This window comes from Dendropsophus ebraccatus, chromosome 3 (genome assembly GCF_027789765.1).
Source record: "Dendropsophus ebraccatus isolate aDenEbr1 chromosome 3, aDenEbr1.pat, whole genome shotgun sequence".
NCBI classification, from domain to species: Eukaryota; Metazoa; Chordata; class Amphibia; order Anura; family Hylidae; genus Dendropsophus; species Dendropsophus ebraccatus.
In genome coordinates, this window is record NC_091456.1 from 152,360,996 (window position 1) to 152,388,836 (window position 27,841).

Here is a 27,841-nt window from a genome sequence, read left to right on the forward strand (position 1 = left end):
GATAACTTAAAAAAAAAGTTAATGTCAAACATGATTTATATCACATCTACTGTTGATTTGGATTTTGAAACCACAGGGACACTTTAAATTGTTGTCATTGTCTATGATCACTTTTGAAATATGTCTGAATAATTGGGATAGGGCTAGTGTTACCACAGTGGTTGGTAGGGGGTAGTCATTTCTTTTGAAAAGACAAGGGGGAACTATATTTATCTTCTGTCCAGGGTTCCTGGCAGTCGCTGACTACCTGACATTTGGTTATCTAATATCTGTCTAATGACACCTGGATTAAACCCACACCATGTATATACAATGCTGTAGATTCAGGCAGTAATTTAAGAGGGTTATCCATGATTTGACATATTTGAAAAACATGGTTGCTTCCACCAAAAAAAACAGTGCCACTCCTGTCCCCAGGATAGTTGTGGTATTACAATGTGGCTCCGTGCATTTTAGTGAAATTGAGCTGCAATACAACACACAAACCAAGGACAAGAGTGGCACTGTTTTTAGACAAAAGAGGCTATGTTTTTCTAACCCTGGATATCCACTTTAATTGGTTGATATTGAAGCCACACTGAATATTAAAGAGGAAGAAGTCTATGAAAACTACTGTAGATATGACCACTACCCTAGTATTAGCTGCTTGTGGTTTTGATCCTGATACAAAGTTTAAAGGGGTTATCCAGCGCTACAAAAACATGGCTACTTTTCCCCCTCTCTTGTCCCCAGTTCAGGTGCGGTTTGCAATTAAGCTTCATTTACTTCAATAGAACTGAGTTCCAAACCCCACCCAATCTGGAGACAAGAGAGGGGAAAAAGTGGCCATGTTTTTGTAGCGCTGGATAACCCCCTTTAAAGGGAACCAATCACCGGAAAAACGCATATAGAGCTTTTGAAATGTGCTGTTAGAGCACACTTGCCACACGTGTTTCCATAGCCTCCGTGCCTTCCCCGTGTAAGCCGCAAAGTAACTTTATAAAACTGGCGCCCTGTATGCTAATTACCTGAGGTAGTCACCTGGGCGGTGTTCGGCTAGCAGGTAGTCACGGTCCCCTGGGCGTTCTTCCGCTGTAATCACGCCCCTCTGGGCGTGATTCAAATGGCCGAGTAGCTGTGACATTCTGATGCCGGACGCCGCCGTACATGCACAGTGCAGCCGCTTCCATTCCGGCGGTACTGCGCCTGTGCAGAATAGCCTCGAATAGCATGTTAGCCGGAGTTCGAGGCTATTCTGCACAGGCGCAGTGCAACCGGAATGGAAGCGGCTGCACTGCGCATGTGCGGCGGCGGCCGGCATCGGTACGTAAGCGCGCCGACGTTGGGCACGGCGCGCTCCTGAGTGACGCCACAGCCACTCTGCCATTTGAATCACGCCCAGAGGGGCGTGATTACAGCGGAAGAACGCCCAGGGGACCGTGACTACCTGCTAGCCGAACACCGCCCAGGTGACTACCTCAGGTAATTAGCATACAGGGCGCCAGTTTTATAAAGTTACTTTGCGGCTTACACAGGGGAGGCACCGAGGCTATGGAAACACGTGTGGCAAGTGTGCTGTGTGCTCTAACAGCACATTTCAAAAGCTCTATATGCTTTTTTCCAGTGATTGGTTCCCTTTAACTATTGCTATGAACAAGATAAATGGGGCAGTATGTGGTTAGGGAACACATCTTTATAGTTTATCTTCCAATGGCCCAAGTATGGTACCTGGAGTTGAGTGGCCCAGACTATGGAATAGCAGATTTCTGGAAGTCACATGTCTTCTATCTGAGGTTTCCTGTAACTATGAAAGAGGAACTGTGCTCTGTTTTGCTCTCTCTCAGCACTTACTTTCTGATCTAATGTTGGAGTCTGATCAAAGGAGAGAAAAAATCTTTAAACCCTTATATTGTTTTTGACCTAACTAAAGCAGCTAGAGGAGTTCCTGTTTTAGCTGTGAAAGTAGTTGACTCCACACAGTGAATGCTGTATATATAAGAGGGAGGTGTAAAAGACTTTTCTGCCTCTCTGCTTTAACTCACTGAATGTAGATGTTTATGTGATGGTCAGGAGTGGTGTCAGCTAACAGCTGCCCTACATTCTGCTGATACTGTGTATATTACATCTAATATGTGTGCGGAATCAGTTCCACATAATGAGTGAAGTCTGCTACAATGATGAGTGCTAAATTTCCACTGTGTTACAGATCTGAGTAAATATTAGTGTGTGGGAGAGATGAGGCCCCCAATGATTCCAAATGCTCCATATGAGTAGAGTAGGCGTTAAGCAGCATGGCCTGTGATTGCAGGCGGCACATCTGACTGCAGTCACGGACAGGGCCGTCTTAACAGCATTATGGGCCCCTGGGCAGAGGTGCGAATTGGGCCCCCACCCCACGGCCGCCGCCATCAAAACCCCCCCATCTTTTCAACCCCGCCCCTAGCCAGTATACAGGTGATGGGTAAAAGGCTAATTAATATATATTGGTGCCCCTCTCTATATATGAGACATGTTGCTGTCCCTCTGCATATATGCCATGTTGTCTCCCTGTATACTGCATAATACAGGGAGTCTGTGTATACTGTATTATACAGTATACAGGGAAACAACATGGCTTATATATAGAGAAGGGCAAAACAACATGTCTCATATGTACAGAGGGGCAACACCATGACTATTATATATGAGAACCATGTTGTTTCCCTGTATACAGAATACAGGGAAACAACATGGTTCATATATAATATAATAGTCATGTTGTTGCCCCTCTGTCAATATGAGACATGTTGTTTTGCCCTTCTCTATATATAAGCCATGTTGTTTCCCTGTATATTGTATTATACAGTATACAGGGAGACAACAGGGCTTATATGCAGAGGGACAGCAACATGTCTAATATATTGTATCTGGGGCATGTAATATATTCACCACATTTCCCTGTTCACTGCACAGTACTCCGGCAGCCATCCTCATGGGCTGCGACCTGACGTCGTCCTCCTCAGTTAATACATGTGACGGGAGTGACAGTTCGCTCAGCCTATCACTGGCTGAGATGGGACAGCATCGTGGCCAGTGATTGGCTGAGATGAGTTTATCTTGGTAGTAGCAGGCTCCGATCCTGCTCCGTTTAGCATTGGTCAGCCCTACAATGCTGTAAAAAGTAGCATGTAGCAAAATAAAGTCCTTTAGCATTGGCCATAAAAGATGTATTGGAGGTGACCAAGAGGTTTGACAACCACATCACTGTGCTATAACGCGATGTTCAGACTATAACTAAACTAGTTATAGTTATAGTTAATTCTCAGAGAAATCTTTTTCCCTGTAATAAAAAGGCATATCACTACAGCTTTTGGGAAATGCAAAGCTATAGTGGTAGTTGTACACTAGTTTGTAGTAATAATGTCTGATGTATACACTACATATTCTACAATGCAAGACAACAGAACATTCTCTATAGAGACACTAAACCAGCAGGGCAGAAGCTGTGAGCACTGCATCTCCATTCAGCATTGTTCTTTGTGTTTGCAGTTTTTTCTTTAGTACATTAAAAAAGCCACTAGCACATATGCCAAACACATCCATAGGCCTCATTCACTCCCATTTTACCAGGGAGTGCATACATTTTTGTTCACTGTATAGAAAGGGCCTGCAGTTTTCTATGCAAAGGCATCCTGCAGTATAAAATGGAATACTTAGGAGCATTTAAAGGGGTTATCCGGGTAACAAAAACAATATTGTAAACAATCCCCCCTCCCAATACCACCCTATCTTGCACCGTTTCCCTGTTTGTTTTTTCTCATTCTTATCCGTGGATGTTTAAAATCTTCTACTCTGGGTCCATTCAGACCACGCTAAGCTCCCTCTTCCCCCCTCCCTTTGTAATCACAGGATATGTGATCTCCTCTCTGGGGGCTGGGTTAACCATCTATTGACTTAGTAAACTGACCCCCAGGAGACATCTGCACCATCTCCATGCACCTGTGCTGCTTCCATAGACTTACATGTGTCCTGAGCCTAGGTTTCTGTAATATGAAAAGTTATAGTTCTATCTCTGCTTGCTGTCAGTGAATGCAGGTATATGCACACTACCATTCAAAAGTTTGGGGTCACCCAAACAATTTTGTGTTTTCCATGAAAAGTCACACTTATTCACCACCATACGTTGTGAAATGAATAGAAAATAGAGTCAAGACATTGACAAGGTTAGAAATAATGATTCGTATTTGAAATAACATTGTTTTTACATCAAACTTTGCTTTCGACAAAGAATCCTCCTTTTGCAGCAATTACAGCGTTGCACACCTTTGGCATTCTAACTATTAATCTGTTGAGGTAAGCTGGAGAAATTGCACCCCACGCTTCTAGAAGCAGCTCCCACAAGTTGGATTGGTTGGATGAGCACTTCTGGCGTACCATACGGTCAAGCTGCTCCCACAACAGCTCAATGGGGTTCAGATCTGGTGACTGCGCTGGCCACTCCATTACCGATAGAATACCAGCTGCCTGCTTCTGCTGTAAATAGTTCTTGCACAATTTGGAGGTGTGTTTAGGGTCATTGTCCTGTTGTAGGATGAAATTAGCTCCAATCAAGCGCTGTCCACTGGGTATGGCATGGCGGTGCAAAATTGAGTGATAGCCTTCCTTATTCAGAATCCCCTTTACCCTGTACAAATCTCCCACCTTACCAGCACCAAAGCAACCCCAGACCATCACATTACCTCCACCATGCTTAACAGATGGCGTCAGGCATTCTTCCAGCATCTTTTCATTTGTTCTGCGTCTCACAAACGTTCTTCTTTGTGATCCAAACACCTCACACTTGGATTCATCCGTCCACAACACTTTTTTCCAGTCTTCCTCTGTCCAATGTCTGTGTTCTTCTGCCCATCTTAATCTTTTTCTTTTATTGGCCAGTCTCAGATATGGCTTTTTCTTTGCCACTCTGCCCTGAAGCCCAAAATCCCGCAGCCGCGTCTTCACTGTAGATGTTGACACTGGTGTTTTGCGGGTACTATTTAATGAAGATGCCAGTTGGGGACCTGTGAGGCGTCTGTTTCTCAAACTAGAGACTCTAATGTGCTTATCTTCTTGCTTAGTTGTGCAACACGGCCTTCCTATCTTGGATATAGAATGGTTTTTAGAAAAGCTTGTAACTCATGAATGGGAGCAGGTAGAAAGACAGAAGACTGCTCAAAATACTCAGGGGGACTTTGTGAGTAAGACCAGCTAGCATTTAATTTTTTCGCTCTTAGGTGGATAACCCCTTTAATTGGTGCCATATATCAGGAAGTCCTACCGACATACCTATACCTCCGGTGAAAGGCTTTTCCATAATGTGAACAGTGGCTGAGAACAGCAACACTGAATGTGATTAGAGAGAACATTTATATAATCTGTTGGAGATGAGTTCTAGAATATTAGGTGTAGAATTACCATGTGAAATGATGCTGAGGAGTAAAGCTTCACTTCCAGATATTCTACCGCTACGGCAGGCAATGCCACCATTATATTGTATCTCAATGCTTAGCAAACTGACTCATCTAAGGCAGATACATGTATTTTCTTCTAGTTGCTAGGAGATGACGACTTTTGGCACACCACTTTCGCTTGATGCCTTCTATGGCATCGGCCCAGCTTGGAGACCGTTCAAAACACAAAATCTGAGATATCTGAAATTGAGCTATTTCCAGGATCCAGAAATGTAGTAGATATCAGTGTGTTGTGTGTCTGGATAATTTTTAACCTAATTTCCTGCAATCTGTTTGTGGGGAAAAAGACAATTGTTCAGCTGGTGCGCTATGGTTACCAGTACAAAGTATTGTGTGATGATGGTCATAATTGTCCTAGCTGTGCAGGTACCTTATCAGGTGTTCCAAGAACCATGGGCTGTATTTGACATATAAGATATTAGGAGAACATATAATTGCATATTCTTATAGATTTCATTTACATTTAACGTCAATCACACATCCCACTGACTTCCAGATGCTGAGAGAAAAACCTGCAAAATATCAGTTGCTGAAAATTCATAGTATTTCAAGATTGCATGGATGAGACAAGGGTGGGATGAGCTATCTCGGTGCCCAAGGAGATTCAGTGTACGCTTCTATCATTAGGCCACGCTCACTTTTCTGCTGGGGTTCCATTCGATGAGCTCTATGGCAAGTTCTGTTTATTTTTCAGGATCTATGTGGACAAAATCCAGCGTGGCTGGCCCTTTCCAATGGTGGCTGAGGGGGTGGGGCTTAGAGGTTAATTACATCACGGATGTGGCGGGGCCTATGGAGCTGATGTGGGCAGGGCTAAGTGCCACTGCGGAAATGAAGCCCCGCCCAGGTGGCACAAACCACCAATGATAAAAAGCATTTTTTACTGGACCAAGCACCAAGAAATCTATAATAAAGTAAGATATGAAATCTGCAGAATTTAGGCTTTACAGCTGTGTAATGAAGTCCTCATACAGAAAGGGGGTGACAGTATCACATTAAGGACCCCTCTAGCCTCTTTAGAATCTACACAGACAGGCTTTCATAAAGAGCAACATTTGCTTACGTTGTAAGAATCTTCATGGTTGACCCCTTCTATTATGGACAGTCCTTCAGCTTGTAAAGGCATGAATGAGAATATTATTATTGTATTAGGAAATTACTCATGAAACATGAGATAGCGTTATATTAGGAATACCAGCCAGTTTCAGTGTCATAAATAATTTTGAAAACAAAGCCAATATCGATAACATCCTAACATGTGGTAAATGTTGATATATATTATGTACTAGACAACATGACACCAACAGATTTAACATAGCAAGAAGACATAAAGTCAACTTTACATCTTTGCTCTTCTTCATCTCTTTGTGTGTAATCACATGATGGAATGGAGACCTTCTTGGGTGTTTCTGAAAGCTGAGACAAAAGATAAACTATTCAGTGTATACAGTGTGCAAATGGTCAAGGTTATGGTTGTTGCTGTGTTGCGGCACCATGTATTGATATAATAAGTCAATGGACTTTTTACAATGTAGATGTAAATAATTCTATTTCAGCCCCCTCACCAATGCTTTCAGACTTCTATTTATTACCCTTGTATTTAAAGTGAAGACACAATAAAAAAAAAAAAGTTTCCTTTTCAGCTGGATTTGCTTTTTTTTATGGGCAAGATTTCAAACCTATGTTAGTCCAATCTGCTTTGATATTAGGAGCTGTTTCACTGGGTTCTTTCTCACCAATAATTTTTTTCTCCCACACTTTGCAGAGCTATTTGTTTTTGTCAGGGAAAGTAACCAAGGGCTAGAACGTGGTCAAACAACTCCACATAGCTTCTTATGCTACTGTGATTGTGATACAGTCTGATTGTGACATAGTGGGACACTATGACTGCTATGTTCCTGTGCTGAATATGAGATCAGCAGATATAAGATGGTACTCTGTTAGCAGACTATGTGCTGACTATGAGGCTGGAGTCTGTATGCCAGTAATGTCACTAATATAATATTTCCTTACTACAACTTCCCTAGTAAACACTGAAGGGACATGTAATCCGTGTCTGAAGGTCATTGCAATGACAGGCCCCACCCCAGACGTGAATTTTATGTCCCTAGGCACCGCTCCAGCACCACTCCTAATAGTTGAATCTTGTATAGTTGTACATTCCTCTTTCTTGTAACCAGTTGATTTTGTTTACAGGATTTTTTTTTTATCCCTATCTACCATTCATTTTTCTTTAAATTAGTATAGAACTGTGAGTTCTGTTTCTTACATTGGCCTCATTGTGTCCTGTTGTAATTATACGGCAGTATAAATATAGAGTTCACCTTGGTAGGGAATGATAATGTTGTGGACTTTGGTTTAATCATTGTTTTTATAAGGTACCTGCAGGCCAAACCCTTAAAGTCAATTATTATATCCTCTTTAAGAATTGTGAGCAGCTTATTGTAACCTTCAGCAAAATAGTGACAGACCCTATTATGGCAGGGATTCAAATTATATATAAGTACTGTGCAGCTAGAGCTGGGGGGCAGAGAGGTCTGCGGCCTAATTATATGATGCAGGGGGGAGAATACGTGATTAAAACTGCTCCTTTGTAACTACATATGTGTTCTAAAGTCACAAATGTTGTTAAATACTATACTGCACTATGTAACTTTCAATACAGAATTGTCACTCTTAATGGGGGGGGGGCGCGGTGTGATGGGTGCATTTTCTGGGTGGGGGCTCTATTACTTTGAGAAGGGCACTAAGGTTATTATGGGGATTTTTTACTGTGTAATGGCAGTAAGGGGGCACTTTAAACATAAGAAGATTACTAAGGAGCCAAAGATGTCAGGGCAGAAAACTCTGCTGAGAGTTTTTAGAGTGGCAGGAAGAAGTCTTTATGGTGCTCTGGGCTGGATGTAAAATAAAAGAGAGAGTGATGTCAATCAGATGATCAGAAAAGGTGACACTTATTGGTCACTGGATGTAACTGCACCATAATCGCATCTGCACACCACCTGTGTAGGACTAATTACAGTGCACCTCCTGTAGTAAACCTATATTACCCATGTTGGGGGTCCACCTGGGACCCAGAGATTCCACACCAGACAGACCTTGTTAAACCTGTAGCTATGGCTCTAGCACTCTTTTCTTGTTACTATGGTCCTTACCACCAAACCGCATAGTGGTGTCTTGTAGTAAAGACAGAGAAATTATTCTTTAATAATAATAATAATTTGTGTAATATATATTTACAATATTCATCCATTTCAATGCTGCTATATTAGGGCATATTTACACAGCGCCATCATATCACAGTTTATCCCTGCAGTGACCACAAAAGTGCCAGCACAAGTTAGTAGTTTTGCTGTAGTTTTAGAAAAAAAAAAACAACAACAACTTGTCCTTAGACCAGAGGTGCCAGTCTTAAGGCCCTATTCCACGAAACGATTATGGGTCGGAATCGGCCGATAATCTTCCCGTGGAATAGAAGGCATTGATCAGCCGACAACGTTCATGTTGGCTGATCATTGCAGTCGTTTGTGTTTCAAACATGTTGAAAAACAAACGACTGTGATAGCAGCGATCTGCTGCTGTCGCTCCATGGAATAGGAGCGGCGTCAGCAGACCGCCACTATCCCCTATGGGCTGCCCGGATGATCTAGCGATCACCCGGGCAGCCCCCTTGCAGCTCCAATGGCCCCTCCTGCACTCATCTGCTCGCTGCCGTCGCGTGTAATAGCGGTGGCAGCGAGCGGGGAACGAGGAGCAAACGAGCGCTGACAGTGCTCGTTTGCTCCTCACAGTTGGCCTGTGGAATAGGGCCTCTACCACAAGGCTATGTTTGTATATGCGTAGCATAAGAATTTTGCTTTGTATTTCACTCTCCAGGGACACAATTGAGCATCTCTATTACGCACATGTGAAAGTGGCCATAGAGTCACAATTACAGTCAGGTCCTGATGATATTTGATGGCAATGCATCAGTGGGCAGTTCAGAGTATGCAATGTTACTACTGTACATACAAAATTTGTTGTATATGTTATTTTTTCAGTACAATCCTTGAATTCACTTTTTTATCCTACCCCAAGTTTTGTAGTGAAATCGGCTGTCAGTTAGTATAGTCTGGCTACGTTAGCCGTGTAGCGTTTTGGAGTAAAGTAAGCTAACTAATAGTTGGTCTAATCTTAGAGAAGACCTCCTAAAGATGTACCAGATGTAACAAACAGGCAGAGTCACCAAGATATATCTGGATCATTCATAGACTGTCTAGTCTAAGTTTACACAGCCTAAATTCCAATGGAGTGTCCAGCAGGGGCGCACTATATATAGAAGTCAATGGTACTCATTGACTTCTATATAGAGAGCGCCCCCTGCTGGACACTCCATAGGAATTGCACCGTTGGTCGTGACGTCACTGCTTCTGAGAGAATTCTAACACTTCCTGATACACTAAATTAAGGGAAATAGCAGTATATGAGCATTTCCCATAATTAATGTACATTAGAAAATTGTATAACTTTCCATTAGTAATAACATATAAAAATATATTTTGGCCGGACTTCTCCTTTAAGTTTTTCTGGCAGAATTTAGGCGTCAATGACCTTGTTGCTGGTTCACCGCTTTTCCTCCCTTCCTTACAAATCCTCAAATAATTTTCCTGCTTCCTACAAATCAGCTTCACTTTAACTAAGGTCTCAATGTTATGGCTGATTGGTGGTGATTGCTTTGCCATAAGACCTTACATAATATATTAAATTATATATTCAATAGTAATTATATATTTATTTTTTAAATAAAATAAACCAAGACACAAGCAACAGATTGCTTTTCTTTTACTGTTGTTCACGCTCGAGTCTGTCACTTTCTATAAATACATTTGTTTGAATACAGCAGTAAGCTGGCCTGCGAGGATTAGGAGCATATGATGTTTTGGATAGCAGTCAGGAATTTTTTCATATTTTTGGAAAAAATATATATTATTTTAGAGATAATACCCCCTCAAAATCTAAAACTCTAGATGTGACTGCAGTAACTCCTGTAGAAATCCTCAGATATGGAGAGATGTTTGATGGGGTCCTGTTTGTTGTTGGAGACTCTGGTCACATCATGTTATGGGTCTTATGTTCTGTGCATACACAGGGTACGTATATCACTGTACACCTTACAGCATCATATATCGCCTATTGGCTTCATTCGAAAGAAATAAAAACAAATATAAAACGGATAGTAATGATGATGGACGACTTTATAAAAATGCAGCAGGTTAGGTTTTCCTATACAGTATGAATACAGTCTTGCTAATTGTGCACATTAAAGGTGACCTAGGTTGTTCCTGTATGGAATATGGAGGGGACACTCCAATACCAGTGACTTTTATACTCCCTAGATGGCTGAATAACAGCTCCCTAGGGTCATAAAATAAATCTCATCTCTCCATCTGCAGAGCATCTACACTCACTGGCCACTTTATTAGGTACACCTGTCCAACTGCACGTTACCACTTAATTTCTAATCAGCCAATCACATGGCGGCAACTCTAGACATGGTCAAGACAATCTCCTGCAGTTGAAACCGAGCATCAGTATGGGGAAGAAAGGTGATTTGAGTGCCTTTGAACGTGGCATGGTTGTTGGTGCCAGAAGGGCTGGTCTGAGTATTTCAGAAACTGCTGATCTACTGGGATTTTCACGCACAACCATCTCTAGGGTTTACAGAGAATGGTCCGAAAAAGAAAAAACATCCAGTGAGCGGCAGTTCTGTGGGCGGAAATGCCTTGTTGATGCCAGAGGTCAGAGGAGAATGGGCAGACTGGTTCGAGCTGATAGAAAGGCAACAGTGACTCAAATAGCCAACCGTTACAACCAAGGTAGGCAGAAGAGCATCTCTGAACGCACAGTACGTCCAACTTTGAGGCAGATGGGCTACAGCAGCAGAAGACCACACCGGGTGCCACTCCTTTCAGCTAAGAACAGGAAACTGAGGCTACAATTTGCACAAGTTCATCGAAATTGGACAGTAGAAGACTGGAAAAACGTTGCCTGGTCTGATGAGTCTCGATTTCTGCTGCGACATTCGGATGGAAGGGTCAGAATTTGGCGTCAACAACATGAAAGCATGGATCCATCCTGCCTTGTATCAACGGTTCAGGCTGGTGGTGGTGGTGGTGTCATGGTGTGGGGAATATTTTCTTGGCACTCTTTGGGCCCCTTGGTACCAATTGAGCATTGTTGCAACGCCACAGCCTACCTGAGTATTGTTGCTGACCATGTCCATCCCTTTATGACCACAATGTACCCAACATCTGATGGCTACTTTCAGCAGGATAATGCGCCATGTCATAAAGCTAGAATCATCTCAGACTGGTTTCTTGAACATGACAATGAGTTCACTGTACTCAAATGGCCTCCACAGTCACCAGATCTCAATCCAATAGAGCATCTTTGGGATGTGGTGGAACGGGAGATTCGCATCATGGATGTGCAGCCGACAAATCTGCGGCAACTGTGTGATGCCATCATGTCAATATGGACCAAAATCTCTGAGGAATGCTTCCAGCACCTTGTTGTATCTATGCCACGAAGAATTGAGGCAGTTCTGAAGGCAAAAGGGGGTCCAACCCGTTACTAGCATGGTGTACCTAATAAAGTGGCCGGTGAGTGTATATTGTTAATCATGTGAAGACAAGGACTGGTGATCAGTATTGCCTCCATATCAAAGGCAGACCCATGGACAGTGCCAACACTAATGATGGTCCTGGATCTGCTTCCTATATTTTATCTTTTTGCACTTATTTATTGATAAGATTAATCAGTGTGTCTCTTTTAGACTATGTTCACACGCCATTAAAATGACAGCCGTCATTTAGCAATGAATAATGTTTTATAACGACGGCCATTATTCGTATAATTGTTTTTGAACCATTTTTTGTTTAATTTTTTTTTTTATTTGTTGTTAAATGATGACTGTCCAAGAAAAAAGGACAACATTTTGACACTGTGTGTACATAGCCTTAAGTTCCAAAACCGCATGTTTTCAAGCTGGCCTCTATTACAGTGTCTCCCTTGACGACTATGTACGTTTTGGAAACTTGAACAGCATTGATTTTTTTCACAAATATTTTTTCAAACCTTAAAAATGTCACCACATCAATAACATGTTATAATTGTTACACATACATTTATTCCCATGATGGATGAAAATTTCTCATGTTAACTTCCTTTTTGATTTTAAAGCGACTCTGTACCCACAATCTGACCCCCCCAAACCACTTGTACCTTACGATAGCTGCTTTTAATTCAATATCTGTCCTGGGGTCCGTTCGGCAGGTGATGCAGTTATTGTGCTAAAAAACAACTTTTAAATTGGCAGCCCCGTGCCCTACAGGTGTGTCTTAGATTGTGTATGCATTAGGCTGGCACAACCTCTCTGTCCCTCCTCCCTGCCCTCCTCATCATTAGGAATGCTCCAGGCAGATTGTCTCCTATTCATCAGCTGTGAGAGGACGGCACATGGGCTGGATCTTTAAGACACCTGTGCAATGTTCAGCATAGAGTAAATGTTCCAGTGGCATTCCTAATGATGAAGAGGGTGGGGAGGAGGGACAGAGATACTCCCGTTGGGCACGGGGCTGCCAGTTTAAAAGTTGTTTTTAGCACAATAACTGCATCACCTGCCAAACGGACCCCAGGACAGATCTTGGATTAAAAGCAGCTATCCGAAGGTACAAGCGGATTGGGGGGGGGGGGGGGGACAGATTGTGTGGGTAGAGAGTCACTTTAAAGGCAGGAGCAGCAGTGCCTGTCCATCTGTTCATGCCGGACCCGAGTAGTCATCCAAACACTAACAGGCCATGTAAACAGTTTGTTTTTTTATAGTTTTAAATTTTTTTTTTGTATTTATTGATTGTTGTACAGTGACATAGGAAAGGCACCAAAAAACTGATGTAAGGAACCACCAAACAACTGATCGCTGGCAATATGTAAAGTTATTGCTGCCTCATGCAGTAGATGTAGTGGTAGTGGTATATACAGTAGCCAGACAATTTAAAGGTTTAAAAGTTAAAGGAGGAGGACTACCAATTTTTAAAAATGGAGGAAGGCAGGGAGTGCTGGAAAATATTAAACAACCTGAATTCACCTGTCCATTGATCATTGGAAACTGGGTACGTCATGTACCCGGCTCTTCCATCTGCAACATCAGGCCTGGATGAGCAATTGCCCGTTAAGCCAGTCAGTGAGTGGAGCCGTGTCCTGCCACAGTCACTGATTGGCTGAGTGGGCAGTCACTCAGCCGGGTATGTGATGTGGCAGCTAGAAGAGCTGCAGGTCACCAGCCGCTGTCAGCTGGACCTGGGAGTGGAGCTACAAGGCACGAGGATAAGTAAGGGTCCATTTACACAGAAAGATTATCTGAACGATTATCTGCCAAAGATTTGAAGCCGAAGCCAGAAATGGATTTGAAAAGAGGAAAAATCTCAGTCTTTCCTTTATGACCTGTTCCTTATTTATAGTCTGTTTCTGGCTTTGGCTTCAAATCTTCAAATGGACCCTAAGTCTAGTTTGTTTATTATTTTGCATTCAACGGACAATCAATAAGTTTGTATGGCTGGGTCAGCGAGCTAGGGTCTCTGCTAAAATATTATACCAACCTGTAGCTCAAGGGGGTTTGGGCTGTCCCAATATACTTTTATATTACCAAGCAGCAATAATGGATCAACTAAAATATTGGTTTGTTGATGAGGCTCCTAACCTATGGATGGAGATAGAGGCAGCCATACTCCCTAATAGAAATCTCTTAGCCTTCCTGTGGGCCTCTAGAATAGGCATTCCTCGGCCACTGTGGATCTCGCCCACCATGTCCGCAGGCGTTAGAATTTGGAATAAAGATATTGTTAAGTCAGGATTGGTTCCTTTAAGGCCTATGGCTTTACCAATTATGGTAATGGAATATCTTATCCTGATTCTGATTTCAAATCATGGGCTGATAAAGGGATAACATCTCTTTCTCTCCTGTATGAAAATGGAAATTTAGTTTCCTTCTCTCACCTTGTCTCCACATACAATATACCGCATAGGGACTTCTATAAATTTTTACAAGTGCGACACTGTTTGAAAGATATTGATGTGCAGGCCTTAACCCCCCATGACATATACATATGAAAAATATTTTAATAATCCTAGAAAACCAATTAAGGGCCTCTCTACTGCTCACAAAGCCATGCAAACCCGACTGACCTCTCTACCATTTGTAGTGGAATGGGAACAGGAACTGGGGAGGTCCTTCACTGAGGAGCATTGGTACCATATGTTCACTTTAGCTAATAAGGTATCTCATTGCATAGGCCATTTAGAGGCTTCCAGAAAGCTATTGTATAGATGGTACCTGACACCCTACCGGTTATCCAAAATATACCCAGGTCCTGACCCTATATGTTGGCGGTGTAAAGCAAATGTAGGCACGCTCCTACATATATGGTGGGAGTGCTCAGTGTTAATCCCCTTTTGGCACAAGATTCGTAAGCTTATTGAAAAGATACCCATGTTCCCACTTAATTGGGGGCCTAGCATGGCTCTTTTAACATTGGACACTGATGATCTCCACTTCTCGGATGTGACAGTCTTACTTCATATTTTAATGACAACTAGAACTGCCATAGCAAGGAAGTGGAAATCAGTGGAGGTCCCTGCTCTAAAAGAAATTCTAGCTGCGGTAAACTTTAATTACCAAATGGAACTTTCTATTGCTATTAGATCGGACAAGGCCAGTTCAGTTGAAAAAATCTTGTACAAGTGGAGGAGCTATCAGGAGTCTTTGTGAATTAGGATTCTGTATGTGACCATCCGTTACCTACTCAAGAAGAGTTTGAGTAATCTATTAATCTATAAGTGGCCTTATTATTACACTATATATATTGCGGGCAATAGAGGAACCATTTGATGTTTATTTATGTTGTATTATGTTTTCTTTTATTTCATCACTGTTTGGTTAGTTGTTTGCTGACCCTGTTACATTTTCTTGTAAAATTGAAAAATTTTCAATAAACTATTTGTCATGTGAAGTCAATGCAAACAACGGCCATAGAAAAAATTTACATGACAATTGTTTCCGGACGTTGTGTGTTAGTTTCAATGCAACAACAGCCATTGTTTGATACTGATTTTGAGTGGCAAGCAACGGCCATTAAAAGCCTTAAAAGGATAAATATATTCTTGTAATATTTAACCTATTTTACTTACATTTAAAACCATGTCACTGTAAAAAAAAAAAAGCAGTGTTAAAAAAAGCATCACAAAAAAGCTGGCACAACCTCTCTGTCCCTCCTCCCCACCCTCTTTATCATTAGGAATTTTCAAAACAGGTATTCTCCTATTCATCACCTGTATGAACACGGCACATGGGCTGGATCGTTAAGGCACCTGTGCAGTGTTCACTGCAGAGCAATGGGAAAAATTCTGCCAGTGGCATTCCTAATGATGAAGAGCGAGGTAAGGAGGGACGGAGGGGTGGTGCAAGGTTAGGGCACAGATACTCTAGGCCACGTCAGTTTGGCACGAAGCTGCAAGTTTAAAAGTTGTTTTTTAGGACAATAACTGCATCACCTGCTGATCGTACCCCAGGACAGATCTTAGATTAAAAGCAGCAATCCGAAGGTACAAGTGGTTTGGGGGGGTCAGATTGTGGGTACATAGTAGCTTTAATAACTACATAATGGCTGTGATGCTATGTTAAATATCACAAACAAAGAAGTTTGCTTTTAATAGAATAACACAGTCAACTGCTTTCTATTTTTATTTTTTTTACAGATCGGGCTCAGTTGCCCAGAAATATGATAGAGAACAGTATGTTTGAGGAAGAACCGGATGTGGTCGATCTCGCTAAGGAACCAAACTTAAATCCTCTGGAATCTGAAGAAGTAGAATATGAACCAAGAAGCTCACGCCTACTGGTGCGTGGCTTAGGTGAACACGAGATGGATGATGATGAAGATGATTATGAATCTTCCGCAAAACTGTTGGGCATGTCATTCATGAACAGAAGTTCAGGTCTTCGAAACAATGCAGGGAACTACAGACAGGTTCAGGAGGGACTTTGTCCGGTTCCATCAGCAAGAACTGTGATTGTGAGCGTGGTGCTGGTTGTGATTTTAGTTTCCATAGTTACAGTCATTTATTTGCTCCCAAAGTGTACATTTACCAAAGAAGGTTGCCATAAGAAAACACATCCAATGGAGGCCATCTACCCTATTGCTACTAACGGAGAACTCTTCCCATGGACTAAAAGTAGACTTCCAAACTTTATTAAACCATTGGAATATGACATTACTCTTTATCCCAATCTTACTACTATGGAATTTTCCGGCAGAGTTAATATAAGGCTAAATATTGTTGGGAACACAAAGTCAATTGTACTTCATAGCTCAGGTCTTCAAGACATACAGGCAAATGTCACTTTAGCAGGCGGTAATGTTCTTAGCCTTCCCGTTTTGGAATATCCAACCTTTGAGATGATTGCTGTGGTTTTACCTGATGCGTTGGAGAAAGGAACAGAATGTTTGCTTACCGTTGAATACCACGCAAACTTTTCAAGTTCTTACTACGGATTTTACAAAATGTCATATTCTGATGAAAATAATAAGAGGTCAGTATATATGTATGCTAAATGCTGTGCCTTTAAAATCTCTATCACTGTGAAATTGAAGCACAGTTCTGCTAACATCTTGGTAGGGCTGATGAAAACAGACTGCTGAGCTATCCATAGAATGGGTCATTGGTCACCCAGCACCCCTGCCAATCAGGTGTTCTCACTACACAGAGAATAATGATGGAAGCAGTTGGCACCGTTCACTGTGTAGTGATGGCCATGTATAACTTTAGCTCCCGTTCAAGTGAACAGCAGCTGAGTTGCAGTAACCAGGTCCTGCCACATTACTTCACGAGTGAACGAGGTCAGAAGCAGTTAGCTCTCGGGCCTTGTGTATTGAGAGTGCTGAACAGTTCACTTGCAGGTCAATGACTGATGACCTGTTGTTTAAATGGCTCATCATTCTAAAACCCATATAAAGTCAATTGTCTGTACTTGCAGCAGACACTGTTGTTAAAGCACTATTACACAAAGCGATTATCGGTTGTTATGGTGTTGGCTGATTGTTGTCTTTCAGTAGTCTGAACTGGCAACGATCAGCCTGTGAATGATCGGCTGCCATGACTCCATGTAATAGGCTTATGGGCTGCCCGGATGATCAGACGATCACCCAGGCAGCTCCCGCGGACCCCCTGCCCTCCCCCTAACAGGTCAGCGCTCGCTTGCTCTTCGCATCTCCCCATGTAATAGGGGCTTTAGGGTGTCTGTAGACACAGCTGTTAGGGTGCAAAAGCAAACTGCATCACCATTTTATTTCTCAGCCAGGGAGGTGGATCTGAGCTGCTTAGAGAGCTTTGCTGTTTTAAATTTGTGTGTTCCCTATCCACAGTATAGGGGACAAGTATGAGATTGCGGGGGGGTTGACCTCTGGGACTCTTTTAATTTCTATGCTTCCTTGCTTGTTCTTACCTCCCAGGGCCTCCTTGTATACCCCAGGGGCAGATTCAGACTGCAGGAAAGTGGTGGTAAAAATAAGCTATTTCTCCATACTCAATATATATACCCTTATTTAGGAGAAATTATACAAAAGGAGAAATGTCAGCATGTTCTAAACTGGGTTGATTGGGATCTTTAGTTGTTCGGAGGAAGGGGGAGGCACTGAAAATGCTGCATGATAATATAAAATTGGTTGGAATTGCTCTTTAAATAACACAACCTCTTATCAAATAGATACTATGAAGTTAAATAGTTGTGGTAGTGCATCATGCTGATATTTACTCTTGTGTCTCGGTACAGCGTGTGGCTCGCAGCTACACAGTTTGAGCCCCTCGCAGCAAGAAAAGCTTTTCCGTGCTTTGATGAACCGGCATTTAAATCAACATTCCGATTAAAGATCAAAAGAAGTGAAGCTCATATTGCTCTATCGAACATGCCGAAGGTATTATTGTCTCTCTTTGTCCTGGTGTGCCATTATAAGTAATGGGAATACTTAACCTCTAAATGACTAGCTTTTTTTTTTGCCCTCTTTGTGTTTTAGTAGACATTTTTTTTAATTTATGTGGTTGTATGAGGCTTGTTTTATATGTCTATTTTTTCTACTTTGGTTGTACATAGTAATTGTGTAAGCTTTATGATTTTTTTAATGTAATGTTTGCACAGTAAAAAACTGTGTTGTGGATTTTTTTTTCTTTTCTTTATACCATTTAAGGGATTCATATTTTACCACTTTTATTTATTGGGCATTTATTGGTTGACCATGCTGTTTATTGGTTGTGTAAAAGACCCAGTGATAAGTCTATAAATGAGCAAATGATCTTTCCTCGACTGATTTCTGGGATTGTTTGACCTTATAAATCATCCTTTTTTGGCAGCGCATCACCCCCCCCCCCCCCCAACATGTATTACCAGCAATAATAAAATGTGTGCGGGGCTGCTCACATTGAAGCGGCCCCACACACACATTAAAACCCCTTCGTGGTCAGGAAAAGATATACACTTTCCTACTTTCCTACTGCATGGGCCATCGGCAGTAGGAATGTGTGTATATATATATATATATATATATATATATATATATATATATATATGTGTATGTATATATATGATATATATATATATATATATATATATATATATATGATATATATATATATATATGATATATATATATATATATATATAATATTATATTTGCTGGAATACTGGTCACATTTTGAGAGCTATACCTTTTTTTATTTTTCTATCATAATAGGAATATAAGGTGTATATATATAGAATATTTTTTTGTGTGTGTAACTGGATTCATAATATTTGCATAACTTTTTTTATTTAATTTTTATTTTTATTTTTCCTTTTTTTTTTTAAATTTGCACAGTTCACTGCAGTTTTTCATAAGAAAAAATTGCTGTTGCTGCATTTCAATAACCAGAACATGTTATTTCCATTTTCCGGAGATGTGCCTGCTTTTTTTAGACTTGCTATTTTACATATCTTAAACATCAGGCATATCCCAGAGTGAGGTGGTAGAATTTTAAAAGAGAAACACCGCGCAATTGATTCAGCACAATGGTTCCTGGTTGCTAGAGGGGAAAGGAGCGATGTCTAGAAGTTGACCACCACTGATAAAAAAAAAAAAAAGTAATAGGATATCCTAGTGACATGTCATTGCTAGATCGGTTCTATAAACCTTCACCATTATCCCTTTCTGAAACATTTGACATTGCAGAAATTATTGGTTTTTACCTCCATAAATATGTTGCTGCATTTCTTTCAATTTACAATATTGATAGTGATTCAAAAAGTTGAAAATCCTGGGTAGCAGTATGTCATATAAGCCAGAACTGCATTCATTTTTGGTTTTTACCCAAATGTCTCAACAATGATGGACAGGCACTTAAAAAGTTTTTGTATGTTAGGACACTGCACAGCTTTTCCAGCTTTGTGTAAACCATATTTTCTTTCCAGAGTAACACCACTGTACTCCCGGATGGTCTTCTCCTTGATGAATTTGCCACCAGTGTAAAAATGAGCACTTATCTGGTTGCTTTTATAGTGTCTGAGATGAAGAGTGTGGTTGCAGATGTAAATGGGACTTTGGTAAGTTTTAAAGGAATGGATATGATTTATTAAGCAACCCCCCCAGTGCCTGTATAGCTGTACCTTTTGCCTTAACAACTGGTTTATGTAAGAATAGTTGAATATTAATGTTTAATAGTGGAATCCATTTCCCACTTATTTTCTAAAAAAAAAAAATGCAACGTATATATTTTTTGCGGGACACAATAGCTTAGATTACTATCTTATAGTATACAGCAAAAAAAAAAAAAACATATCAAATTAATATCAGTGAAACACAGACCAATGGAAACAATGTGCTAGATAAGTCAGTGTTTACGTATATGTTTCTAGCCTTTTCAATAGCGTAAACCTGCACATTACACATAAACCCAACATGCAGTGTGAGACCAGATTAGAGAATATACACACTGAAAAGCTACTGTGCTTTAAAGCATATCTATTATTACAACAAACTTCTGACATGTCATAGCTACATGTAAGAGGTTTGTATCAGTGGGGAGGCTGGGTACTGAGAACCTTGCCGATTGCTAGAATGAAGGGGCAGATGCGCTCAACAGTGCATGCTCTCCCCCTTCCTCTCTGCTCTCTTTGCTAAAGTAGCAGTAGACGGTAATAACAATGGCCTATGGAACTTCTGGTAGATGTGATTGCCAGAAGTTTCACAGACTTCATTATAATTCCGCCCACCGCTACTTTAGCATTGCGAGTAGAGATAAAGGGGCAGAGCGCATGCTTCATTTTAGCAATCGGCAGGGGTCTCGGCACTCAGACCCCCCCACTGATACAAACCTCTGACATGTCGCTATAACATGTAAGAAGTTTGTTATAATGATAGGTACACTTTAAGGCTGGGTTCACACTACGTATATTTCAGTCAGTATTGTGGTCCTCATATTGCAACCAAAACCAGGAGTGGATTAAAACACATAAAGGATCTGTTCACACAAGGTTGAAATGGAGTGGATGGCCGTCATTTAATGGCAAATATTTGCTGTTATTTTAAAACAACGGCTGTTATATTGAAATAATGGCAGTTATTTACTGTTATATGGGGTCATCCACTCAATTTCACCATTGTGTGGACAGATCCTTTCTGTGTTTTTAATCCACTCCTGGTTTTGGTTGCAATATGAGGACCACAATACTGACTGAAATATACAGTACGTAGTGTGAATCCAGCCCCAAGAAAAGAGTTGTTTTAGGCTATTCAAAAATGAGCTTGCAAATTGTCTATTAGTCTGAAAAATAAAGTTTGAAAATGTTATTTAAGGGATTATTTAGGTTTAGAAAAACATGTCTAATTTTTTTAAGAAACAGTGCCACTCTTGTCCTGTGGTTTTGCAGTTCAGTTCCATAGCCTCAATGTTTAGAATGTTTTTGGTTTAGATATATTTAACCTATTTCTTTTATTATTAACAGGTATCCGTCTATGCTATACCACAGAAAATTGACCAAGCAGAGTACGCACTGAATGCCTCAATTGTATTGCTTGACTTTTTCTCGGAATACTTTAGAATTAAATATCCACTTGCAAAATTAGGTTTGTAGCCCCTTTTCAGATAAGTTTTTGTTCCAGTTTACATCTGTTGGTTATAGATGAAAAAAACTTCTGGGCTCCACATACAGGGTAGTTCTATATTATTTTCAGCCTATAATTTTTTTGGCAAGAGTTTAAAGTGTTTCTGTCACTTAAAGGGAGTCTGTCACTAGATTCATGCTGTCTTAAATAAGGATAATATAAACTAGTGATAAAATGCTGAACATATCAGTGTATTACTTACATCATTCTGTTCAGTCGTTCTCCTAATGTGCAGGAGAATAGGATTCTTGCCCCACCCCTCCCCCTGCACTCCAGCTGCTGATTGACACCTGACTGCCTATACTCAGCATGAATAGATAACTGCCAATCAGAAGCTGGTGGGTGGGGTTTTCTGCCTCTCATGAATATCCAGGAATACTGGGCTCATGCACATAATGGACTACTTATTGTCCATGTTTTTTAGAAGGGTATCTTCAAATCGGCTGCACAGAACAATGTAAGTGATACATCATTCTGTCCAGCGTCTCTGTCACTTCTTTATGCTACCCTGGGATAGGACAGCCTAAACCTACTGTGACAGTCTCTTTAACAAAACAGAACAGAGACATGTGTTTAGACCCCCACTGATTGATCATCAGTGGGGGTCTAGACACGATTCTGGCGATGTGCTTCACTCTTCAGCTCATTATGATCTCCATCCAGCTGCAGAAGATGCACTCCAATAGAAGACTATCTGCTGCAACTGGAGGGAGCCGGGCATTTTTTTTTTAAAATTAATAATAACAATAATAATTATATATATATATATATATATATATATATATATATATATATATATATATATATATATATATATATACACACACTGTGTGTGTGTGTGTGTGTATATATATATATATATATATATATATATATATATATATATATATATATATGTATTTATTTGCTGCCTTTTTATACCAGGATTTCTGAATATGAATATATTTATAAAGATGGAACACACAGATATCTGCTGTATCATGGTTAAAAAATGACCCCCTGTAGTCTTCTCTTTAATCCCATGGTGTGATGCTGTAACACTCCGGGGCATATTCTTATGTTTATTTCCTGAACTACATTACTTCATTTGCATCTCATTTGCATTGGGCTTAATTCTTGCACATTATCAAGTCCCCATATTCTCGTATCTCGTGATTAGTCGCTTGTTCTCCGTGTCATTATTTGTCGCTCTCTCGCTTTGTGTCATCAGGTGAAAACACTTGAAAGGCGTTTAGAATAACGTTCTGTAGGTTTGATGATATGATGCCGTGATTGATAGTTCTACTCAAGGGGATCTTGAGTTGATGAGCAGAGATAGTCGGGAGACGCTTATCAGCTTTCGCTGTCATCTGTTCGACATTACAAAACATTCTGTTGCTTTCAGGCAAACATACTATTAATGCTGTTTTATGGTTTAGAAATGAGAGTACTTAAAAGCTGCCAAATCTGTGGAGATGACTGGCCGCGAGCCACCATTCTGTTATTAGTCCATGACTGGGCAGAGAGCAGAGATGCCCTGATGTTATAGCTGTGGTGGGGAGGAGGTTCTTATGTGAGCTTCTTCTACATCTTTCTATGACTAGGAAAGTGCAGCGTATTGTTTTATAGCTTATTTTATACTAGGGAGTATTTAGATGTGTGTCCTAAAACATCTTCCCTCTATTGTAATAATTAATTGTTTACCAAAGAGAGGCCAAGTGGTATATGATGGCTGACCCCCTGGTCCAGTAGCTGGTTATATTGCACAATATATCATTTGACAGATACAGTGTTTGCAGTTGAACTCATTTTAATCATCTGAGGCACTATAAGCTTGGTGGTTACATACGCAGCTTCACTATGCTTTGAGGTTCTAGAATAAAGGTCAGCAATAGAAGGGTATGTTCACATCTGGTGGATACGCTGCATATCAACTTCAATATGATATATAATAAAATAATTTAATAACATTGGTATATAACTTTACGCAAGAAAATGTGTATGTGTATTTTTTTATTTTTTATTTAGTTGCAACAATAAGGGTTGACACTGCCCCTTTTTCTGCCTCCAGTTGCCTGTTTTAATGCATGTAAGCCTAAGAATATACATTAGAATTGGGGAAGCTGTCTGTATCAGTAGTGGTGCACTGTTTACAGTTATATCCGCTAGCTTTGCTAATGGGTACACACGGCTTCCCCAAGTGCTATATCTATTCTATTGCTAACCTGCATTAGAATAGACATTAGGGGGAGGACCAGTATCACCAGTGCTGTATAACCGTGTCAGGAGCAGGGCTTGAGCAGCTCGGCAGTTCCCGACCCCACCATTGGTGTTGGTCTCTATATAGACACATTTTTCTTTGAAGAGTCCAGTCCATTGAGTAACACTGTCCATTAAACGACTTAACACAGAATGAGCCGGAATTTTAATCAAAAAGTTACAGAATCTTCTCCTACACAGTTAGAGATCATTCAGCTCGGTCTAAATTTCTTAACGCATGTTGTTGGAAATGGAGGGAGATTGTGATCCTGCTGTATAGAGCTCTAGTGACATCACATCTGGAATACTGTGTCCAGTTGTGGAGACCTCACCTAAACAAGGATATTGATAAAATAGAACGGGTCCAAAGATGGGCCACAAAAATGGTGGCGGGTGTGAGGCATAAAACATATCAGGAAAGACTTAAAGCGACTCTGTACCCACAATCTGTCCCTCCCAAACCACTTGTACCTTCGGATAGCTGCTTTTAATCCAAGATCTGTCTTGGGGTCCATTCGGCAGATGATGCAGTTATTGTCCTAAAAAACAACTTTCAAACTTGCAGCCCGTGCCCAACGGCCTTCGCCTAGAATATCTGTGCCTTAACTTTGCACCACCCCTCCGTCTCGCCTCTCCACCCTCTTCATCATTAGGAATGCCCCTAAAACATTTTCTCCTGTCTGAACATTGTACAGGTGCCTTAACGATCCAGCTCATATACCGTGCTGACACAGGTGATGAATAGTAGAAAATCTGCCTGGAGCATTCCTAATGATGAGGAGGGACAGAGAGGTTGTGCCAGCCTAATGCATACAAAATCTAGGCCAAGGCCGCTGGGCACGGGGCTGCCAGTTAAAAAGTTGTTTTTTAGGACAATAACTGCATCACCTGCCAAACAGACCCCAGGACAGATCTTGGATTAAAAGCAGCTATCTGAAGGTACAAGCGGTTTGGGGGGGGGGGGGGGGCAGATTGTGGTTGCAGAGTCACTTTAAGGATTTGAATCTCTATAGTGTGGAGGAAAGAAGGGAAAGGGGGGACATGATTGAAACCTTTAAATATATTAAAGGACTAAATAAGGTTCAGGAGGGAAGTGTTTTTAATAAAAAAAACTCATAAACAAGAGGACACAGTGAGAGGTTAGTTGGGGGAAAGATCAGAAGCAACGTGAAAAAATATTACTTTACTGAAAGAGTAGTAGATGCTTAGAACAAACTTCCAGCAGATGTAGTTGGTAAATTTACAATAACAAAGTTTAACCCCTTAAGGACAGAGCCTGAAATGGCCTTAAGGACAGGGCCAATTGTCACTTCTGCGTTTTCGTTTTTCCTTTTCGCCTTCTAAGACCCATAACTCTTTTATTTTTCCACCTACAGGGCCATGTGAGGGCTTGTTTTTTTCAGGAGCAGGTGTACTTTGTAATGGCATCTTTCAGTCTGCCATAAAATGAATGACTGAACCCCCAAAATATCATTTATGGGGTGAATCTGGGTCAAAGAATGTGATTCCACAAATTCTTTGGGGGTTCCATGTTTACGTAATGCACTTTACAGTAAAACTGGCATTTTTTCTTTATTCTATAGGTCGGTCTGAACACAGCGATATGCAGGTTTACTAGGTTTTCTTACGTTTTACCATTTTTATTAGCAGTAAAAAAAATTTTTTTGCAAATAGGCATATTTAAAATGGCCGTATTGTGACTCCTATAGCGCTTTTATTTTTTCACCTACTGGGTCGTATGGGGTGTCATTTTTTGCGTCATGATCTCTAGTTTTTATTATTAACATTTTTTTTCTATAGCAAACGTATTGATCGCTTTTTATTAATTTTTTTATACAAAAAATGGCATTAAAAAAGGCAATGTCTGCGTTTTTTTTACAGCTTTTTTTTTTTTTACGCCGTTCACCGTGCGGGAAAAGTATTGTTTTATATTAAGCACGCTACGGTATATAATATGTTAATTAACTTTATTACTTTCTATGTGTTCTATGTATAAAATGGGAAGGGGGGGTGAATTACACTTTTATTGGGGGGGGGGGGGGGGGCTTTGGGGCATTTTGTAAAACTTTTATTGATTTATTTTTTTACACTTTTATAGTTCCCTTAGGGAACTATCACATTTATATATAGGATCAGTGACACTGATCCCTGCTATGCCATAACATTGCTGGAAACAGTGTTATCTGTGATCTTCTGATTCAGCCTGATTCAGCCTGCCTGTGGCATTTAAGGCCCGCCATTGAGAGTGAGGGCCTGGCTGCAAATAGCAGCCGGTCCTCACCCGCTATGGGACGGGCTCAGCTTGTGAGCCCGCTCAATAGCCCGGGACCGCGCCAGGGCGTACATTTACGTCCTCTTGCGTTAAGGCCCAGGCAGTGAGGGCGTAAATGTACGCCCTGTGTCGTTAAGGGGTTAAACCTGCCTGGGATAAACATATCTATCCTAAAGGCAGCAATATGCTGTCGTCCCTCTGTGCAATAGGATCGGCGACAGCAGACAGCTGCTATCTTCTATAGGCTGCCTGGACGATCTAGAAATCACCCTGGCAGCCCCCCCCCCTCCCGGGCTCTTACCTGCTCGCTGCCGACGTGTGTAATATCGCCGGCAGTGATGAGGAGACGAGGAGCAAGTGAACGCTGACCTGACAGGTTTGGCACTCGTTTGCTCCTCTGAATCCCCCTGTGTATTAGGGGCTTAAGATGATAAGAAGGGAAATACTAAAAGGGCAGACTAGAAGGACCCAGTGGTCTTTTTCTGCCGACAATCTGCTATGTTTCTATTTGAGTAGTTTTCACCCCTTTTTTAAATTTGTTTTGTTCTTTATGCCAGTTTTAATTGTGTAAAATGTATCGTATTGTCACACCAGGTATGATGAGTGTGTGCATTTTTTTTCTTTGATGCACTTTTTTGCTGTGTGCTTTTATGCCATCTAATGGAGTGTAGTAGCAACTCTTTAAAAAGTTGCTTGTAAGAAATAAATAAAATGTCCAAATACCCACAACACTTGAAGTGTATGTGTTCACATGGCCGTGTTCACATGTTGAATCAACAGTAAATTCCTCTGTTAATCCAGAAGTTCAGCCATACTGACAGGTACCCTTCACCACTGCCCCTTTTTATGCCTTTTTTCCCCCAGAATTATAAAAAGTTGTCAAAAAAGGTGCAAATGCTTGATAACTGTTTGAGAAGTCGTAGAAAATGATGTGGGGGTGGGTATAAAATACTTCATAAATTCAGCCCATAGTTTCTTTTCTTGTAGGCCCCACTTCAGGGGATAATACTAGCACTATTTATATTGCTATTACTGACTTATTTATTTAATTATTTATTTTATATACTATAGATCTAGTGGCCATACCAGACATTCAAGCAGGAGCAATGGAAAACTGGGGTCTCCTTACCTTCCGGGAGACCACACTTCTTTACAAGGAGAATTCCTCATCCCTTATGGATAAGCAGCTGATAACTCAAGTGATTGCCCATGAGCTGGCCCATCAGGTACATCCAGTTTACCCTTTTCTTTTTTTTTTCTGTTTTTTTTTTTTTTTTCTTAATATGGTGCAGTATGGAAGTTATATACATTTTGGAATAAACACAGTGGATAAATTTATCACAGTTTTTTATGTAAATTTTTGTAGAAAATTGAAAAAAAAAATGCAACTTTTTAAACTTTTTCTGCGTTTTGAGCTAAAACCTGTTATTTTTTTTTTTTTATACTAGTTTTTAGGTGACAGAATTCCCTCCCCTCTGAATAGCAAGGCCCCAGACTGACTATCTGTTATGCAGTGATCCATTCCTATTATATAACTAAAGGAGTTACAGTATATGGCTTTATTTTTTTTAGGTGACTTTAGGGGATCCAGCTTTTTACCCCCCACCAGTCTAATTCATATGTCCTCCTCTTTTCAT

At 40.7% G+C, this 27,841-nt stretch overlaps 1 protein-coding gene across 4 annotated transcripts in view; it reads left to right on the plus strand.

The window, feature by feature from the left end:
* Window positions 1–27,841, plus strand: part of LNPEP (leucyl and cystinyl aminopeptidase) — a 56,720-nt gene that overhangs the window by 9,797 nt on the left and 19,082 nt on the right. For all 4 annotated transcript variants that reach the window (XR_011362191.1, XM_069962955.1, XM_069962956.1 and 1 more), the window contains exons 2-6: window positions 16,260–17,094; window positions 18,334–18,475; window positions 20,002–20,133; window positions 21,535–21,655; window positions 27,276–27,430. Coding sequence is in view for 3 of the 4 variants with exons in the window: in XM_069962955.1 (XP_069819056.1) it covers window positions 16,260–17,094; window positions 18,334–18,475; window positions 20,002–20,133; window positions 21,535–21,655; window positions 27,276–27,430 (1,385 nt within the window). In the remaining variant the exon portion in view is untranslated. The remainder of the gene's footprint in view (window positions 1–16,259; window positions 17,095–18,333; window positions 18,476–20,001; window positions 20,134–21,534; window positions 21,656–27,275; window positions 27,431–27,841) is intronic.